The 21,554-nt window shown below is 45.5% G+C and overlaps 1 protein-coding gene across 1 annotated transcript in view; it reads left to right on the forward strand.

Moving 5' to 3' along the window:
- Window positions 1-21,321, forward strand: part of Slc22a23 (solute carrier family 22 member 23) — a 178,397-nt gene extending 157,076 nt beyond the window's left edge. The window contains exons 8-13 of the mRNA XM_008831688.2: window positions 3,096-3,198; window positions 4,080-4,312; window positions 6,135-6,167; window positions 6,284-6,307; window positions 7,269-7,392; window positions 17,543-21,321. Coding sequence (XP_008829910.1) covers window positions 3,096-3,198; window positions 4,080-4,312; window positions 6,135-6,167; window positions 6,284-6,307; window positions 7,269-7,392; window positions 17,543-17,900 — 875 coding nt within the window. The 3' untranslated portion in view covers window positions 17,901-21,321. The remainder of the gene's footprint in view (window positions 1-3,095; window positions 3,199-4,079; window positions 4,313-6,134; window positions 6,168-6,283; window positions 6,308-7,268; window positions 7,393-17,542) is intronic.
- The last annotated feature ends 233 nt before the right edge of the window (window positions 21,322-21,554 follow it).

Below are 21,554 nucleotides of genomic sequence, written 5' to 3' on the forward strand. Positions count from 1 at the left end.
TCCTTGGAAGATTACCTGCTGGGAAAGAATGGCTACTATAGCTGGTTTGTGATGAGTTGTATAATAATGCAGGTGCTCCAATCATTGGACCTGAGAGTATCTGCCAATCATGTTTCTAAGATCTTTAAAAGCACAGACTTATATCACGTAGCAACACTTCTTCTTCAGTGGACCACATACAAAATTATGGTCCCTAAGACTTTGGTAGTGCAGAAACTTTTCTAAATAGAATGGCTATTGCACAGCGAGGTGTGTTATTCCGTGTTTCTGGTAGTGCTGGGGAGCACAGGTCTACTGCAGTGCCAGCTGTCTAAAAGCACTGCACACACTGTGATGGTCAGTGCACAGATCTTAATGAGAAGACTCTTAGAGGATTATGTATTCGCTAAACTATACATTCTATTGTTGGCTTAGAATGGCTTCCTTATTTAAAAATGTTTCCTACAAACTAATGTGTTATGTGAGGCCAGCAGTAGCCTTATCCATCTTCTGTTTTCCACATCCGTTTCTGCAGACCATCTCTTACCATCTAGGTTTGTGTGAGCCCTCCGTGATATTCACACAATGACAGAATCTCCTAATCACATAATTCTCTGGCTGCATCCTTTGACCCACTCATTAACTAATTCATGAGTGTATTGGGCTTTTAACCACAGAAAAGGGGTATCTATAAGTCAAATTAGCCTTGTTTCTGAAGCAAAAAAAGATGCAAGAGACTTCAAGAGCTGAGAAGGTCTGTGATCCAACAGCCAAAATGCTGGCTTGTGCAAAGACCTCACCTCATACCTAAGTATAGGAAGAATGTTCTAGAAACTCAGGCATGCTCTTCCTCGGTCAGAGGAAAGGTTTGTCCTGTCTCTTCTATGTTCTGGCTAGGGTCACAATGGGCCTAAAATCTTTATTTAAAGCTAGGTATGGTAGCATATAATCCCAAGTATTCAGGAAGCTGAGCCAGGTGGATCATTTGAGCCCAGGAGTTTGAGACCAGCCTGGGACACATAGTAGTACCCCATCATTTAAAAAAAAAAATGCTTAAATAAATTCCTATTCCTCTCCCCTGTCCTACCACAACTATTTTTTTTTTTTTCAGATCAGAATAGCAACAGTTTATTGAGTCCATACCACCACCTTTTTAAAAAATATATAACCCTGGCTAGCCTGGAATTCACAGAGTTCTGCCTGACTCTGTCTTCCAAGTCCTGGGATTAAAGACATGTGCCACCAAGCCCAGCTACTAAACCCTTAAATGTGAGCAGTTTATTTTTCCTTCAAATATTAGTGAATGAGGCTTGTGGAGAATGAAGTAAGCCAAAAGTTGAAATATCTAGGAATGAGCGTGGCTGAGATGTGCCCATATGCGGGGCCTGGAGAGCATTGCAGAGATGTAGTCTCCAGGGGAGCAGGAGGCAACAGCTGTCATCCCTCCTCATCTTCAGGGGAATAGTTCAAGACTCCTGTGGAGACCAAACACCTCAGGGGCTCAAGTTCTTATATGCCATGGTGTAGCTTTGCATAGAGCCCACACACAGCCTCCTGTGCATATCAGATGATCTCTGAGCTTCTGGTGATACCCAGGACAATGCAAGTGCTATGAAAATAGTTGTTATACTGAATTGTTTTGAGACTAAAGAGAAGGGGGAAAAGTTCATGTTCAGTTCAGATACAAATTTTTTGCAAATATTTTTGGTTAATGATTGGTTGAATGCAAGGCTACAGAGCCCAGGCCCTAAAAGCTTCCTCCTTCCCCATGGGCATTTTTTAAATTTTAAATATGTCCTATTTTGGGATAATTACATAGATACAGGAAAGTTGCTGGGGTAGTACAGAACTTGAATACACCCCTGACTCAGTTTCCCTCATCACTATCATCTGATATTACACATTGTCAAAACTATTGTAAAATAAGTGTGCACTACTGTTAACTGAATGCCAGCCTCCACTCAGTGTCATGAATCTACCTGTCATCCCCCCGCCCGCCACGCTGCTTTGGGATCCTGTCCAGGGTTGCAGCTCACCCATACCTTGCACTGTCTTCTCTGGTCTTGAGTTTCTTGGTCTCTTTGTTTTCACGACCATGGTGATCTTGAAGGGCACTGGCTTCTCGACAGTCTGGGAAGTGTCCTTTTCTGGTTTAGCTTCTAAGTAGGGGATTACCCCCCAAGGACATGCTAGGTCGAGAGCAGAAGGGCCTATTGGGCTGAGGTGAGTGCTGCTGCACATGGTTCTGCACACGGTGCTGCACATAGTTCTGCACACGGTGCTGCACACAGGCAGTGGCCCTCCTGCAGCCCAAGGCCTTTCCATGTTCTCCTCTTCCCTGTTAGATTGCCAGATCGGTCCGAAGACTTCAATAAATTCCCAGCCGGGTTCAGGTTACACTGGAGCACTTTTGGAGATAGGATCAGCTTTACAGGGGTGTCTGTCTCACAGCTTTATAATCAGTCACGTCTCTTTGAGGCAACACACCATCATTTGTTCAGCCTCCAAGCACTTTGGCTTTTTTTTTTTTAATTTTTGGGTGCTGGCAATAGGAGCTAGAGCCTCATGTATGCTAAACACAGGTTGTATCGCTAAGCAATACCCCAGCCCCCAAAGAATTTTAACTGTTATCTAAAACATCCATAATGTGTCGTGTGGGTGGGTGTGTGGTGTGTGTGTGTGTGTGTATGTGTGTGTGTGTGTGTGTGTGTGTGTGTGTGTGTGTGTAAGAACAGCCCTATGTTTTTATTTCAAAGGTGTACGTCCTCTCAGGACAGCTGGGCACACCTGCAGTTAGGGAACTTTCTGTCACCCTTTCTGTCACAAAGTTAAGGTGCACATGAGCCTCAGGTCCCTGAGCCATGAATGACAGGTGGACGCAGGTTCCAGCAGAGAGGAACCTTTTGTTGTGTTTGTACACATCCTAATTTAGGCCTTAGTAATCTCGACTCCCATCATGGAGTGCTCTGCTCAGGCATATGAAATGAGTCTGTCTGTATGTTCCATAAGCAGGGTGGAAAAGTACTGTCAGTGTGCCGTCAGTAGAGCCAGGGCTATGGTGTAGCTGTATCTGGAACCTTCTGTCCTGCCCAGGCTCATGGGTTTGTCTCTTGCAGAGCTGGAAAAGGAACTTTCCCGGAGGCCCAAGAAGGTGTGCATCGTGAAGGTGGTGGGGACCCGAAACCTGTGGAAGAACATCGTGGTCCTGTGTGTGAACTCGTGAGTCACAGGAAATGTGTGCAGCAAAGTCAAGAAGGGCTCTCCTCCCCACCCCTAGCTGAACTCTGAATCCCAGCCTGCCCCATAGCTGCCGCTCTCAGCCTGGCTATGAAAGCCCCAGGAAGTATGCCCAGAGCTGCCCATCTGGGCGTTCACATGGAGCTATAGCCTAAAGTGCCCTTCAGAGCCCTAGAGATACTTGCATGGTCATCAGCTGCCTCCTGGGCAAGCTCCACCACATTTTCATTCCTGTTTTCCAGGGTGTGTGACATGCTCATTTCCCATCAGGTTTAAATGCTCATGTGGGGCAGCAAAGAGCTGGACCCAGGGCAGTGAAAGGGAAGCAGGGATAACCAGAATTGAAACAAGGGTCCCCAAAGACCACAGTCTTCTTTGGCCTAACCTCTAATTGGCTTTTCCTGCTGCCTTGGTTGCATAATAGCAAGTATGAGTGATCAAGAAGTTCTCTAGATGGACCCCAAGTTTTCAGAGCCCAGAGTGCCCAGAGAGGAGACAGAAACCCATATATGCAGTATGGCTCAGAGGTGGTCATTCAACAACCAAGACCTGCTTCACACCTGTTTGCTGGTCTGCCCAGTGGACATGAACATAGTTCTTGTGCTGGCACGAGATTATTGAGTTAGTGCACAGAAAGCACTTTGTCTTACAGCTTGGGTTTCTGAGAAAATATGTATCTGAGCAAAAGGCCTGTGGATGTTTCTCCAATGTCTCTTCTACATTTAACTCCACTGCAGGTCCATATGTGATAGCACGAGCTCCTCTCACATGTCAAATGCTTTTCTGTCTCTGGGTTATCCCCAGGAGATAGGGCAGTTACATCTGTGCATGTAACCTCCACTCTCAGTGTGTGTCTCCTGCAGGCTGACAGGGTTTGGGATCCACCACTGCTTTGCAAGAAGCATGATGGGCCACGAGGTGAAGGTGCCGCTCCTGGAGAACTTCTACGCTGACTATTACACCATGGCCAGCATTGCGCTGGCCTCCTGCCTGGCCATGTGTGTAGTAGTCAGGTTCCTCGGGCGCAGGGGAGGGCTGCTGCTCTTCATGATCCTCACTGCCCTGGCCTCTCTTCTGCAGCTTGGGCTCCTCAACCGTGAGTAGACTGGAGGAGGGGGACAAGGGAAGGATGCTGGGGGAAGGGAAGCTAGCAGACTACCAGCATACTTGGAAGGTGTATGAGCTTGCTATTAATCGTAACAAAATACCTGTGATAACTTAAAGAGAGGAAAGGCTTGTTTTGCTCACAGTTTTGGAAGTTTCAGCCCAGGGTTTTTTGACCCATTACCTGTGGACCTCTGTAGCAAGACATCAGAGTACAGTGGGAATGCATGGCAGAGGAAACTGCTCACCTGATGGCAGCTGGAAAGCAAAAGAGGAAGACAAGGGCCTGTGGTCCTAATGTCCCCTTTGAGAATATACCCACAATGTACTTTCCTCTATGAGGCTCTATCTCCTAAAGGTCTGCTACCTCTCAGTACTGTCATGATGGGGTACCAAATCTTCAACATGTACCCTTTGGGGGACACTGAAGATCCAACATAGGGATGGCTGGATAAGACCTAAGAAAAGTTTTCTGTGACCCACATAGTCATTATAAAATCAACAGTCAGGAAAACCTGCTTCAGGAAGGAAGGATGGAGCTTCGCACCTGTGGTCTCTACCACTGAACCTGCTAGGTCTTCCCTCCTCCTTCTGCCCCCATACCTGTGCCCCCAAACCAGATCCTTCTGGCTGCACTGTAACTCCTCAGCATGCCACAGCCTCTGTGTCCTAGTGATCATGACTTTACTAATGGGTAGACTGTTTCCATGTGATTCATCATAGGAAGAAGGACAAAGGACTTGTTTGTTTGTGTAACATTGGGAGGGAAACAAATTTATTTTGACATTCTTGCACAGGCACAGTTTTTCTATGATGTTCCCAAAATTGTCATTTATCAAAATATTTAAACCCTTCAAATAATCTGAACACAAATACAGAGGGTCGGTCCAGCAAGCTCTGTACTGCTCCTCATAAATACCCACCCTGTGCAAGAACATCGGCTCAGCCTCCTCCCTGCCTGCCCGGCATGAATAAGCAGGACAGCTAGTTGCCTCCTCATGCCCAGTCACCACCCTCTAGACAGGCTCAGGGCTCTGCTGGGAAATGGCTGCCATGGAGCACCCTTCCTTTGAGGAAAGTTAACTCCAACTGCAGAGAGAGGCTTCCCTTGCACCACAGATCAGTACAGCCTTAGTGCAGACCAGGCTATGGAAGAGCTGGTTTCAAACTCAGGTGGTTTTTCTAACTTAGTCAGGTTCTTTAGTGTTCGTACCTTGCTGGAAAATAATGGAAATGAACAAGTGACACTGTTCTCCTGTACTCCTGGGTGGAATTACCCTAGCTATGCTTCCAAGAAGCTTCTCCCTGGCTCACACAGTTCGGACAGATGTGACAGGATACTTCTGCCCCCAGAGTGTCACATGTGCTCTCGTTGGCCCTGAACAGAAATGTCATGGAAAGGACACATAGCTGTGAGGACAAGGTTTCAGGCAGCAATACGTGTGGCCTGACAGGCCTGCTCACAATGCCCAATGCCCCTTGGCACAGACCAGCAATCTCACTTGGATAACTTCTATGTAATGACACTTCTTTTGGATCTGCTTGGGTCTCTTCTGCAGGGCTGCATTGTCTCCCAGACACTGAGGCCAACACGGCCAGCTGTGGCCCTCTCCTCCTAACAAAAAGGTCATTGTTTAGTCCAGTGTGAATTCCATTGCCCAGGCAGCCAGTGCCAACTCAGTCATAGAAGGGAGTACAGTTGGAAACAGGTCACATGGGAGCACCCGGCAAGCATCCCATGCCTAATGTGCCTTCTCTCTCTTCCCACTCTCATCATCTTGTACACGTGGGCACAACCATTTCCATGGCTCCAGTGATTGGGAAATACAGCCAGCATCCAGACTCAGGTGAGTCCCAAACACTTGTGCTTGTGCTTCCTCGTCTTTTACTGCATCCACATAAGAGTTTCCACAGACTCACCAACTGGTTTTTGTTTCCTTTCTCCAACCCTTCGCCCTCCAAGAATTGCAGCTGAAGTTGGCCGTAGGTTGGACACTATAAGCATACATTTGTATTCCCTACCCCATCTTGCACTAGAAAGAGCAACTTGTGTTTTCTTGGTTTTGTGCAGCTTGGCATGCATGTCTTCCCAGTCTCCTGGCCTAGCACCAGTGCTGTCTTTCGGACAGGAGCTGGTCTTGATGAGAAAGCAAGAGTGTTGGGGCTTGGCTGTCTGTGTGCACGGGAAAGTCATTGTCCCCCTCATGACTCCTACAAGCTTGCTGTTCTCCAATTAGGGGACAGGAGAAGTGCTGTCCCACAACCCATGCTGCTGTTGCACCTGCCCAACCCAACCAAGCTCATTCCACCAGTGCCCCTGGTAGCACCCGCCTTTTGTGCAGCCCTGAGGGACTGAGCTGAGCAGAGCAGCACAGCCCCCAGCTGCATGCAAAAGCACTGTGTGCAATGCTGCTTTGTGCCAGCCAAGATCCAGTGCCACCCACAGGCCCTGGAATCACTGAGTATTTTCCCTCCCTCAAGGCCCATGAATAATACCATTTGGGTCATTTACAGTTTAATTCCCTTAAACCAACACTGACTGCCTCTGAATTGGGAGGGTCAAGCCTGAGACTGCAGTATGGAGTCCAGGGCAGGTAGAATGTCACTGTGGCAGCAGGGGGACAGCAGCCTGCCCTCTGCCAGGCACACCTCCTGGCCTGAGAAATTCTACAGGCCACTGTGAGCTCAGTATGCTTGATGCCCAAGGCACACAGGAGCCAACAGTCTTCGGCCAAGAGGGCTTGAGGCTCCTAAGCCTGGAGGGACTACCTACCCAGAGGCCACTGCACACCCAACTACACCACAAACTGGGCGTTGAGGAGGATGGAAGCCTCTGGGGAGTCCCAGGCTTCCCTTGCCCCATCCTCTCACCAGCTGGTCCCTTGCCTAGCTTCTGTTCTCTTCCCATCTCTCATATCTCACAGTCACCTCTCTCATTTCTCCTGCAGGGATGAGTGACAGCGTCAAAGACAAGTTCTCCATCGCGTTTTCCATCGTGGGCATGTTTGCATCCCATGCAGTGGGAAGCCTCAGTGTGTTCTTCTGTGCAGAGATCACCCCCACGGTGATAAGGTGGGTGACCGGGGATAACATAGGACATTCTTTTCTCAGTACTCAGAGATTAGGCCGTGACTATAGAGGCTCCTGTGCAATGAACTGGCATCAGCTCTGCCCCGCCCTAGCTTCTGGACCAGGGTGTGGTGGCATGCTGGGCATGCAGACTGCATGACTCACAGCCTGACAGCCAAATTCACCCTGACTCCAGGGGGTCAGGTGAGAGCTTGACCCTAGGTCTTGTCCAGACAGTTGGCAGGGGTACAGGAAAAATAAGCCACTTAGTACAAGAAACATGGTAAGGAATGGCAGACAGAAGCAAATCATTGCCCAATCTGCAGCTAAAATGATCACTGTCAGCTAAAAGACTCAGGAACAAACTATTTCAGACAAGAAGACGAAGCTAGGTATAGTGGTACTCACCTATAATCCCAGTTACCAAGGAAGCTAAGGCAGGAGGATGGAGAGTTTAAGGCCAGTGTGCCCTAGGTAGCAAGACCATGTCTCAAAAAGAAAATATTAAGGGCTGGGGAAGCAGTTCACTTGCTTGCCTTGCATGCACAAAGTGCTGGATTCAATACCCAGCACCCTATAAACTGGGTGTGATGGTGCATGTCTGTAATCCCAACACTTGGGAGGTAGAAGCAAGAAGATCAGAGAAGTTCAGAGTCATCTAGGCCACACACACACACAAAAAAAAAAATATTCAAAGGCTAGATAGCCAAAGACATTAAAGAGCTCGGCAAGGAAAATTTTAACTCTTTAAAGAAAGAAATGTAATCCCAACACTTGGGAGGTAGAAGCAAGAAGATCAGAGAAGTTCAGAGTCATCTAGGCACACACACACACAAAAAAAAAAAATATTCAAAGGCTAGATAGAACTTTTTTTTTAACTGGCCCGAGAGCTGATCACTAATTCAAAATTATATCAGTTAGTTAAAAAATTGAGAGCCTAATATTCACCAGACATTAGGCCAGTCAGTAAGCTAACACAACCCCAGCCCTCCTGGAGTTTATTTTTCCTTCATACTTTGCTGAAAAGTCTTGAAGGTTTTCATTTATAAAGTGAAGTCTGATCCTCCCTGGTACTACCCCTGGGTAGCAACACAGGAAGCACACCATTTAATTCTATTATAATTAGAGTACAATAGAAATTACATTATTTAATACCACATCACTTAACTGCATCTCCTCTACCTAATGTCCTCTTCCTAATACAAGTTGAGCATTCCTAATCTGAAAATCTGAAGTCTAAAATGCTCTAAAATCCCACCCCATTTTTTTTAACATGGCAGTGGAAAATTCCACACTATGCAATTCTTTTTTGTAGACAAAATATTTAAAATACTATATAAAATTACCTTCAGGCTCTGTAAGGCATATATATGAGATGTAAACCAGTGTTTAGGGTTGGGTACTCTTCCCAAGATACCTCGTTATGTATAAATAAATATTCTAAAATCAAAAAGTCCATCCAAAAGCACTTTGAGTGAGACTCAGCCTGTTCTTGCTGTTACTTATGAAAAGCTTATCATGGTTTATCTCACAGTGGGCTCTTTGCTAGAATATCATTAGCATTTCTAATGCACATGTTTTTTGAAAACTGTGAGTGGGCAGTTAGTTATTCAGCTATGAGCTGAAACACAGAAGTCAGCATGAGGACACCTTCAGAAGAACAAGCAGAGGCCGTTCCAGTTCAGATGGGACTCAGAGAGACTAATTATTTTAGGCCCTCTGGTGCTGGGAGGACTTGGGGAGCAGGCAGACAAGTCTATGGGCTTTCCTCCTTACTCAACTTGTAGAAGTCATGCTGACAACAGAATTTTCCCATGACCTCATTTTGATTCATTCTCTTGAATTTTTTACAATACAAGCCAAGACTGCTGGTTACTGGTTCCTATAAGAAAACACCTAGATATTGTATATTTAAGAAAAAGCAATTAGGTGCCAAGTAATCCCTCTTGTTCCCCACCTTAAGTAAGCCACACAAGGAGATAGACCAGAAGCTTGTTTGCAGCCTGCAGTTGAGAAACACCCTAGGCACATAGCAATTTACTGTCTTCACCTAGTTAAATTTCCTTCCTCTGTAAAAGAATCCAGTAAAGACCACCTTTCCAATAGAGTGCAAGCCTTGATTAGTCTTCCTTGGTTTCTGGTTGCCCAGTAGCAGCCTCTGTATTTCTCTGGGGGAGGGCACTCCTTAACTCTGGCAATTGGTATCCTCCTTGTTTATTGTTAAGATTTTGTTTAGCAGGCTAGACTGAAGGAAATGTGGTATCTTTTTCTTCTTTGATGCAAACCTGGAAAAATTATTTGGGGATAGAAACGCAATACATTCTGAGATTCAGCTTGCCAAGATGACAAACTGGAAAAATATTTGGCCCTGAGTGATGTTTTGTACCTACAGAGGATGAAAGCAAATTGAGTCCAAAGGGATCTCCTGGCCAGGCTAGAAGAATCTCTAGCGCTCTGATAAACCATGCTTGTCACTGGCCTCATGCAGCTCTTTCTTGCATATACACTCAGGAATGATTTCCACAAGGGCCCCAGGGTGGACATAAGTTTCCCCGTCACCCCCGACTTCACACAGATAAACCCAAAATAACTGAGAGTGGGTCCATGGGTTCCCCTTTTCTTAATGAAGATCTTGCCTTTTCTCACAACCCTATTCAAAAGAAATCTTCTAAAGTAAGAACAGTAGCAAAGATTGAGGTGCCGGGAGCAACTGTGTGTATGGACACATTCAAGGATAAGTTTTCTGCACCGATTGTATTGTCCCATGGACGGTACAGACTAGAGCAAACTAAATTTTGTCTTGTCAGATTTTTTTCCAGACTTTCTATACAGGGAGCCTCTAGGCTTTGGTCTACCAGTGTTCACCATCAGTTGAGCAGTAGCTTCGTCCAAGATTCAAGTCCTAGTACATAAGTTGCAAATGGGCTGGGAAAGGACCTGTATCTAACCTCCCCCAACCCACCACCACCACCACCAAATTTCTCTCCTTATCTTGGGCAGAAGTGACCTGGGCATTGTGGGCTGATCTAGAAGTAGCTGGTAGCTTTTTCTGTGGTGGGTCATCCTTTCTCACCACTGTTATCTAGAAGCCCCAGGTAGGAGCCCCTGCAGCCTGCACTGGCTTTCTATCCCTACACATGGGACAAGGTGAGATGAGTCAGGTGCTACTGAGCCTGACAAGCTGGCGTCATTATCTGCATAATTACTTACTGGTGGATCCCTAGAGCTCTGGGCATTGGCTGTCCTCTCCTGCTCCATGCACCACCCCTAACTCCTCCATCTAGTCACAGCCACTTGTCTCCTGCTCAGGTGGTTGAACCCATTTTACTCTGGTCCAGATCATTTGCATCAGACTGGCCTTAAGGCCAGCATTTCTGAACAAGTTCCCCGTATCTGTCTTCTGCTCTAATGTTGCTTCCAGACAAGGTACCATAGGCAAAGACAGTCTGTGCTGGTGGTTGTTGGAATACACTTAATTTCTTAAAAATCTATTCCTTTTAAAAAATCTAAATATAACAGGGCAGGGGCTGTAATTTAGTGACAGAACACTTGCCTACCATGTTCAAAGCTCTGGGTTCCATCCCAAAACTGAAAAAAAAGTAGCATATGATAATAATGACCAGAGAAGTCCACAGCAGCACATGTGATGCACTCATACCAAAGAGATGGGACTATTATGGCAAAGTCAAGTACTGAGAAAGTGGCCAGAGCTGGGTTTAGGACTTGAGCTATGTAGGAGCCCAGAGGCTGCCTCCCTGTGTAGCCTTGGGCAAGTCATTAGCCAGCTTGTTTCTTTGTCTGAAAATGAAACTAATAACACTTACTTTGCTGTATTCTGGTGAATACTTGGGGGGGTCAGAGTGGGGGGGAATAAGAACAGTGTGCCCCCCACCCACATCCATGGCTTCCATGTGTGAAGGTTCAACCAACCACACAGTTAAACAGCAATTGTTTTTAAAAGCTGCATCTGAGTATAGCTCAGTGGTACAGCACGTTCTTGGTATGTATACAACCCTGTGTTCAATCCCCAACACCTACCCCCCAAAATTATGACCATGTACAGATGTCTATCATTGTTCCCTAAATACAGCATTTCTGTTTACAGGGCATTTACACTGAATTAGGTATTATGAATGATGCCTGGTGAAAAGCACACCAAAGCTATGTGGGGTCGCACAGTACTGTGCCATTTTACATAAGGGACTTGAGGGTCTGAAGATTTGGGGGTCCTGGAAACAGTCCCCCACACATACAAAGGTAGAACTGGATATGTAAAGGAACTGGCCTCAGGGACTGGAGAGATGGCTGGACGCTTAAGAACATTGGCCGTTCTTGCAGAAGACCCAGGTTCAAATCCCAGCACCCACATGGCAGCTAACAACTGTCCGTAACTCCAGTTCCAGGGGATCTGACAGCCTCTTCTGTCCTCTGTGGGCATTGCACGACATGGGTACACTTACCTACATGTAGGCAATGCACGAATACACATAAAATAAAAACAATAAACAAAATATTTTTTTAAAAAGTACAACTTAAAAAAAAAGTCCCACAGTCCTTAAAAAAAAAAGGACCTGGCTTCAGTAAATAACAATTTGTGTCACTGTTCTTATCTCTTCTGTCCTGTGGGCATTGCACGACATGGGTACACTTACCTACATGTAGGCAATGCACGAATACACATAAAATAAAAACAATAAACAAAATATTTTTTTAAAAAGTACAACTTAAAAAAAAAGTCCCACAGTCCTTAAAAAAAAAAGGACCTGGCTTCAGTAAATAACAATTTGTGTCACTGTTCTTATCTGGATGTCTTTGGTAGTTCTTTATTCCTGTACAATACTTGTACGTCTTTGACTCTACATGAATGTAATAAAGAAAAATTAGGAAATCAAAAGGGAAAGGCTTGTGTTTACAAGCAAGATGGTGATGCTCACATTTATTCTTAATTCACCCTTGCTACTTTTATTAAGTCTGCCTGTATGCCTTCTTTACTTAGAGTTCTTGATAGTAAAATAAAACTGTCCCATGGGCATGAACATTTTTATGCTCCTAAGAAACAGAGAAAGGACTGCTCTCCTCTTTTGTCTCTGTTGAGGCAGCACTGATGGGCAAATGTGGGCTTATGCTGCCCTCTAGTGACTACCCAAAACAGAGAGTGCCTAGGAACCTCTGCATTTTGGAGGGAAATGAGGAAAATGAACCTTAAACTGAATGTGTGAACTCCATGGCTTTAAAGAAAAGAAAGCATATGAAGTTGGGAGGAAAAAACTTGTGGAAGGACAAGAGAGAATTGGGAGAGGAGGGAATGATGGATCCAAACACAACACATTATATGCATGTAAGAAATTCTCAATAAAAAATGGACTTGTAGTAAAAGAATAGAATAAAACATATGAAATAAATTGAAAAAAAAAACTAAGCATGTAAGGATTAGAGATTTTAAGAGAGCAAACAAAGATAAAAATGCTGTGCCAATTTCTTCCAAAATTGTCTGTAATATTTTTTAACTCAAGGGGTCACTGAGAGCCAAACAGAAAAGTACTTTCATAAAAAAAAATATATATGAAGACATATAGTCTCATGCATTGCTTAACAACGGGACATGTGGGGAAAAATAAGTCACTGTCTGATGTGACAGTGTGTGTGCTGTGCACACACAGTCACTTGTACAAATCTTCATGCGCTAAGCTGTTCATTTAATCCCTTGATGAAATCAAGAGATAGTAAATATGAGACCTGTGATAGCATGGAACTCTGTTCGTAGTTATACAGAGTCTCACTTTGCAGCCCAGGCTGGCCTTGAACCCACTGTCCTCTTGCCTCAGCCTCCAAAGTGCTGGTATTACAGAGGTATGCCACCACACTGGCAAACTTTTAAGTAGGAAAATCCTCTATAATAGTATGTAGCACAAACCAATAACAATCATTTAGCATTATCAAGTATTATATATAATACTAACAGTGCAGTGGGCCTGCTTACACCAGCATCACCAGTCACGCCAGGAGTGGGTTGTACCATATTGGCTGTTGACAGCAGCAGCTATGATGTCACCATGAATAGGAATCTTTCCACTCCATAATAATCCTATGAGGCCACAGCTCCATATGCAGTTTTCCACTAGCTAAGTATGTACCACAACTGGATTCCATATCACATATTTATATGAACATATATTGAATATCATATGCATGTATACAATTAAAATGAGTCATAAATCAAATCTATTCCCTTTAACGTGATTTATTAGCATGATATATTATTTTGATATGGTCCACCTAGTGTTTTGCGAGGACAGTCGCTTGGAGCTGAGCATCTCCTTTAACAATGGCTTCCCTCACACTCTTCATAGGGAGCAGGGGCTGTACTCTGCATTCTTGCAATTACTGGATGTGGGCAAGGGCACCAGCCACACATACTGCTAGCTGGGCAGACAAAAACAAAGGTCCCAGTCAGACGTGTTCCTGACATCTGCTACATCCCTCACATCCTGTGGCTTCCCAAAGGGGCAAGATATCAGAAATGCTGAGTGGTTACTAAGGTATCCACATTATCCACCTGGCAGACAGGCTCCATCTCACTACTCTTTGAAGTGACTATCTATATTTAACCTGCCCCATGCCTGTGGGTGAGCTGACCTTCCAACCTAGGAAGTCAGTGTGAGCCACAGGCATCCAGTATTTAGTTGTACAAACCATGGGTCAGCCAGCATTCTAGAAAATAATCCTTGCCCTTGAAGGATTTATGGAGGAGCAAGGACAACAGGCCTGTGAGCAAATGCTGACAGAAAGATGTTGGTGTCTTTAAAAGGTGATCTAGGACACTGCTTAGGAAAGGGCTGGTTTGTGGACAACACCAAGAAAACATGTTCCACCTTGGTGTATCCCTTGCCAGGCCAGCAATACAGTGCTGTGGTTTTGGGAGGTGGGAATCATGGTCTTAAAAATCAGACACAGTGCCAAGTAATGACCAGGTACCAGCCAGCTCTCAAATAGTAATTGGGTTGATATTAGAGACTATAGATTTCACAAGATTTGGTCTTGCCCTTGAACACTTCCCAAGTGTAGAGACACACAGACATGCACCATGAGTTTCCTGGGGCAATGCTACAGTGTCTTGAGGATACAGTCTTCCCAGAGGGAAGGCTCAGGTAGGCCAGGAGCAGTTCCACAGCTTGCTCAGCCTGGATTGTACAGTGCTTACACAGACGGGAGTCCCAGGGAAGCCAACAGGAGCCACTGCACTGTGCCTGGGAGATGAGTGCACCAAGCCATGTCTTCCACATTGACACAAGACTGATTTGGGGACCTTCCTCTTAACAAAGCCACCAAGAACACCCTGGGCACTGCAAACCGGCTGCTCAGTGCCATGGCAAGGGCTAAACAGAAAGAAGCCCCACCTGAGCAGCAATTGGGTGGCAGTGGACAGGGGATACGATCTCTAGGCTCTTGGGAAGAAAGGCCCCAGGGCTGGAACAGCTTTGCGGAGGGATACTTTAGTGCAGGATCCTTCCATTTAGACCTGCAATTCATCACAATTGAACTATAGACCATTTTCATCAACACTCCCCACCCCCGCAAAACCCTCAAGACCCTCAGATTCTACCCTCACTCCTTGCCCCAGGCAGTCAGTGACCTGCTTTCCATCTCTGTAGGTTTACATTTTTGAAATTTCATATAAATGGAATCTTACAGTCAGCATGTTTTTCATGGTGTACCATGTGTCCGTATTTCATGCCTTTAATGACTGAGTAATATTCCATTATATATGATATACCACATTTCATCTATTCATTCACCACTTCAAAGATATTTGGATTATTTCCAATGCTGCAATGCAATTAACATTTGTTTGTAAATGTTTTTGTCTGTGCATATGTTTTTACTTGTTTCATACATGGAATTGCTGGTTACATAAAAATCTGTTTCAAGAAAATGTCAACCATTTCCAACTGTTACCAGGAGGTTAATTAAGAGAGTTCCAATTCCTCTATATCCTGGCCGACATGTTTCTCTATCTTTATTTCAGGCCTCCCAGCAGGTGTGAAATGGTGCCCCACTGTGGTTTTAATTTTCATTTCTCTATTGCCCAAGGATGCTGTGCACCATCTTGTGCTTCTCTTACTGGACGTTTGTAGTTTGTAAAGTATCTATGTGAAACGTGACTGAAATCTTTTCCCATTTTTCAGACTGGCTTGTCTCCTTTTGGTGTTATAAGTTCTATAAATTCTGGATATGTAGCCTTTGTCAGATATAGCCTTTGCAAACATTTCTCCCAGACTGTGTGGCTTCTACTTCTGAATTATGTGCCTTCTAAAGAGGAAAAAAAAAATTGACAAAGCCCAGCTGATTAACTCAAGATTCTGTGGCTCCTCTTTTTGGTACCATGTGTAGGAAATCTTTGTCTGACCGAAGATCACAAAGATCTTCCCTGATGATGCCTTCTGGAAATCCATTTTTTATATGACATGAAGGGCGGGTCCACCTTTATTCTTTTGCAAATGAAATATCCTATTGTGGCAGCACTGCTTGTTGCAAAGCAGCCCTTTGCTCCACTGTATGTGCCTTTATCAAAAATCAGTTGACCCTGTGTAAAGACTTCTTTCTGAACTCCATGTTCCATGGGTGTCTCTGGATGTACTACTGCTGCATGGCCTTAACTAATACACATGATAGATAATAAGTTTTGAAACTGGGAAGGTAAGTCTTCCCACTTAGTTCTTTTTCAAAATTCGTTTTGGCTATTCTGGGTCTTTTGTATTACCTTATAAATTTTAGGATGAGCTTATTTTCAGCTGAGATTTTGATAGGTATTGTGTTGACTCCATAGCTCAATTTGGAGAGAATTGCCATCCTTACAACACTGAGTCTTCCAATTCATTTACTTTTAATTTTTTTAATTTCCATCAACAATATTCTGTAGTTTTCAGCGTGCAAGTCTTGCATTTACTTTCTTCTAAGCATCTGAATTTCATTTCTAAATTTGCTATTACCATGGATATAGAGCTATGTATTGACCTTGTATCTATCTTGTGAACCACCTACAGTACCAAGAAAACCATAAATTATTTAAGAGCTACCTCCCACTGCTATAGGCATTACCTGTTCACCCCTCTCTACTCCCATGTTCAAGAACATAGGTCCCTTCACTCAAGTGTAGTTCATAAGTTTTGAGCATCTCCTTTGTAAAGTTCTTCCTTAAGCCAGCTCAAAACCACATTCCACTGTTCTTGAGAGCGGGCAGGCAATTTTACTCCCCCTGCTGGAGATCGGAGCAACTCTGCCTGTCCCCTGAGCCTTGGAACTGGGGAGGTCTCTGTGGCCTGGCCTTTATCTGAGCACCATGGTCCCACCCCAACACTGAAACACTTTCTCTGTACCTACAGACCACCTTAGTCCCAGGAATGTTTTCAGGTCGAAGTAAAGAAGTTAGAGCGATAGCAGGGATTCTTAAAGTGTTGCATGTCTAGAAATCCTGCTGGGATTCTTGGGGCTCCTTCACTTGGCAGAGGCAAATGGCTCCTGCTTTAGGTTTGGCCTCTCTGAGTTCAAAGTTGCAGGAATCCACAAATGTGGCTGAGGTAAAAGTGGCTTGGGATGTTCCATCTGTGGGGTACTGAGTAGTACCAAGAATAGGGCCCAATGCAGAGGCAGGACTTCCTCACTTAGTCCATTTTCTGTTGTAGTGACTGAGTAACACAGCCTGGACAATTTACAAAGAATAAGGCTTATTCTGTTTCTGGTTCTGGAAGCTGGGAGGCCCAAGGCAGGGGCTAAACCTGATGACAATCCTCTTATCAGTGTGAACACTGCAGAATCCCAAAGTGTATAGGGCGTCAGGTGGTGAGAGTAAATGTGCTAGCTCAGGTCTCTCTTTTTATAAAGTCACTAACTGCCATCATGAGGGCCCTTCCCTCTTGATCACATTTAATAGTAATTATTCCCAAAGGCCCCACCTCTGAATTCTACCAATATATGAATTGGAGGACCTTCTAGTATATGAACTTGGTGGGATACATTCAAACCACAACAGTACTGTGAGTTTACCCTAACAGCCCATCAAACTGTTGCTGTACTCCATGCTACTTGTACCAGGCCCTGCCTGGACATTATCCCTGTGAGCTTCTTTTAGTCTGTACTCTCTCTCCCCCTGCAGGTGTGGAGGACTGGGGCTGGTGCTGGCCAGTGCAGGCTTTGGCATGCTGACAGCACCCATTATTGAGCTGCACAACCAAAAAGGCTACTTCCTGCACCACATCATCTTCGCCTGCTGCACGCTCATCTGCATCATCTGCATCCTCCTGCTGCCTGAGAGCAGGGACCAGAACCTGCCTGAGAATATCGCCAATGGGGAACACTACACACGGCAGCCACTGCTGCCACACAAGAAGGGAGAGCAGCCCCTGCTGCTCACCAACTCAGAGCTCAAAGACTACTCGGGCTTGCACGATGTGGCTGCAGTGGGCGATGGACTGCCAGAAGGGGCCACTGCCAATGGCATGAAGTCCATGTAGCTTACTGAGCCACACCAGCATCCCACCAGTCCCCTGGGGTTTAAAGGGCTGAGGGACGCTTGCACACAGGTTTACAGACCAGAGAGGAGATGCATGGCTGGGGAGGAAAGTCCAACTCTGCTGCTGACGCCACCCAATAGTGAGAACTTCAACTGGTGTGGGGAAATGCTCTTTTCAAATGTCCAAGGAACAGATTTGAGCAATCAGATGCTTTGGAAGTAACCCTTCAAAGACTTTATTTTCTGGATTAAATGTTTGTATTTATTTTGGTCATTTTTACGAGAAGCACTTTATTCCCTTTCCTCTCACTCATTATGAAGTGGAACCTCCTTCTGGAGAGAGGCACCGTCACACTGAGGGAGTCACTCTAAGTGACCAATGCAGTAGCCAGTCCCCTCCCTGGAGGCCAGACACTGCTTTTTTCCTCCGTCCAAGGAGCGAGTGGTCATCTGGGTAGGCCAGGACTCCCACCTCTAGGCTCCCTGATGAGGAGAGATGTGCCTCTCAAGTACAGTCTTCTTGGGACTACATTTTAGGCAGAGCAAAATGTACATGAATTGGGCTTTTTGTAGAGTCTGTGTATTTTAAAGTTGGGTTTTTTCCTTCCTGTTTGTAAAGTAGAGTTTCCATACTATGTGCTGGGGAAAGCAACTCCTAGATACCATCAAAGCCAGCTTAGTCTCTTTCCTTCAGGATCATCCTTTTATACTTGATGCTGGAAGTTTTTGTGAGGAAACTTCCATACTTCACCAGAAATCCTAAAAGTTCAGATATGGCCAGTTTTCTGACACCAGGCTTGCTTAGTTAAATCCACAGGCAGTAGATGTGTTGTGTGGTCTGAGGCATCTATTTCTTTTAAGACTCCTTCCCAAATTGAGCTCCAGCAGAGAAATTCCCTCTTTCACTGTCAGCTTTGTTGCCAGCACTACTTGAAAATGTGGCTACTCTCTGAACTACAAACAACAGGAAAACAACTGAAAAAGACAACTAAGGCAAATCCCAGGAGGGAGCCTGGCTCTCCCCACATGGCCGTTACCCACATCTGGAGCACACACCACAGAGAGTGCCAGCTTGGATGGCTGTCACTCTCAGAACAGAGTCCACAGCAGCTGGAGGTGGTCCACCTCATGTCTTCCTCAATTGCTTCCTGCCTGTCACTGGTTCAGCAGAGGGGCGCAGGGCAGGAGTGTAAATTGCTCAAACATGAGTCCAAATGGCCTCCAGCCCCTTGAAAGCAAGGAGTGAGAGAAAGCAATAACTCACCAAAGCTCAACTCCCATCCTGTGCCAGCCTCCCAGGATACCCTCATCTATGTCTGTCATCTTGCCCCAGGCAGCAGAGTACCACGGCTGCTAAAAACCCAGCCTCTCAGCCCATTGCAACAGCTCAGGCACCAGCTTCTCTGGACAGCGTGGCTTCTTATGAACCATCTGCCTTGCCTCATGGGCCTGTGTAGGCGATTAGGTGACTTCCAAGTGACAGTGACCAGAATTCAAAGGGCCAGAAAGGAGTTCAGTTTCTCCCTTCCAGCTCCCCACCTAGTCTGTTCTTTACTATCTCGCCTGCTTCTCGTCCACATCCAGTCAACACAGCAGAAGTCAGCTGCCTGGATCAAGACCTCATGAAGGCAGTCATCAGGTGTGCAGTCCGGTGTTTCCAACAGTTGGCCTATGCTCTCTTCAGTGCCTGGGGTCCTGGGAGCTTTGCTTGAGGACCAATGGCTAGGTGGGAGGCTGTGTAGACAGTCCCTCCCCACACCTGCTCCAAGTCCAGCTCATCCTCACCCTCCTTGGTGGTCTCTTCTGAAGAGTCACCTTCGTTCCATGTCTATGTTGGTACACATTCACATTACAAAGGCCTTTCTTTACATCTGTGCAGCCTTCACGTGCCAAACTCATGAAATACCTTCTACCTTTTCTAGGGTACTTGCTACCAACTCACCTGGCAGCAAACTGTTAAGTATCGAACCAGACATATGCACGGTCATGAGCAGTCTCACACTGGTCGTGAGGCCTTTTTAAAGAAACATGGAAGCTGCAGTGCTACTGAGCTCATAGGAAGGTGGCACCAAGGTGCAACACTTCCAAACTTCTATTCCAAGGTCTCTGGTCTCCGCCTCAAATGACAGTGATACAAACACTGGGCCCATGAAGACAGTGCTAATGGCTACCACAAGCAGAACTGACCCATCCATGACTAGCAGAGAAGCTGCAGTTGAGGCCTGGGCTAGGAGGCCAACATCCACAAGTTCAGCAGGCTGATTGCAATAGTCTTGGCCATCAGTTGGTCCTCCAGCACCCTCATGTGGCAGCCTCAGGATGAGGCTGAGCTGTTAAGTTTCTGAAGGTAGCCAGAGCAGTAAAGGTTGCTTGTGGGTAAAGCTATTTGATCTGAACATGTCGGAAAGGCATCAGGGCACTCAGACTGAGACACCCTGGCCTAGGTCCATGGGAAGATGGCCTCAGCCCAGCTTCTTGGTACCAGGCTGCCTAAACTTGGTCCTGTGCCCCTCGTGGGTAGTAGATGCTTCTCAGGCACTTGCTCTTTCTATTGGGCCCCTGCATCCCCGGGGAACATTAGAAGGCGTGTACTCCTTATTGCCCTCCACCCATCCCTGCACCTCTGTTTTGATAAAAGTTATGCACAAATGTGAACACCTGAGATGGGGCTGGGTAGTTCTTCATTTTGCTCTTTGTTAAGTCAAACATTATCAAATATTCTAATTATTAGCACCCAAGACAAATAGTAAAAAGGTTTAGATGTTTTTGTTTTATAAGGCTATAATCACCTGCAACTGGAGGATAGGGCTGGTAAACAGGTTTGGCCATAAAATGGAAAGCATGCAAAAACAGACCTCATAAAGGGAGCATCATGCTCAATCATGACTACTTCCCAGAGCCAACCGAGAAGTCCCTGAACTGGAAGTGCCATTCAGTGAATCTTGTGACCATCACACACCCAGCCCCAGGGTGGCACATGGGTTGGAGAAAGCCCACACTTCAACTCCTTGTTTTGAAGGACACCACCTCACTTTAATGTATTGTGTGTTTTGGAAAAGCAGTATGGTGTGTTGTGTCTAGTGAAGAACGCTTCCCTACCTCTGTCCTTTCTGCAACCCAACCATGTGCGGTTTTACTCTGAAAACCGTGTTACTGTATGTGTCGATGGGGGTTCCTCCAGCGGTACTTGTTCATAGCACAAGCTTATGTTGAGTTCTGAACTGTCGTTCACAGCTACGTGTCTGCATGGTGTCGCATCTGTTGTACCTTGGGGAAAATTCGTATGTAAATGTACAGAAATAAAAATGTTGTCCCATTAACAGATTTCCTCTGGAATGTCTTCCCTACCTCACCTGATGGTATCCAACAAAGGGCATTTCACCACCATTGACGAGTAATAAAATCCTCCATGTTGATCCAGACCTCGCTTGTCACTGCTTTCAAGGCTTCTGTAAGCTATCTTCACTTGCCCTGATGGGGATGGTGGGGCCTCTCACTCTGCTTTAAGAATCCTAGTCTTAAAAGGCAGTCAGAGGCTGAGAGATTAAACTTAAATGTTTCATCTAGTGTAATTCTCAGACCAACTGGGAATTCAGTTCATTAAAGAGAAGTTTTTCTCTCATTTATGTTCTGTGAATCCATGGCCTGAAGGTTC

Source organism: Nannospalax galili, unplaced genomic scaffold (genome assembly GCF_000622305.1).
Source record: "Nannospalax galili isolate Female #2095 unplaced genomic scaffold, S.galili_v1.0 scaffold72, whole genome shotgun sequence".
In the NCBI taxonomy this organism is placed as follows: domain Eukaryota; kingdom Metazoa; phylum Chordata; class Mammalia; order Rodentia; family Spalacidae; genus Nannospalax; species Nannospalax galili.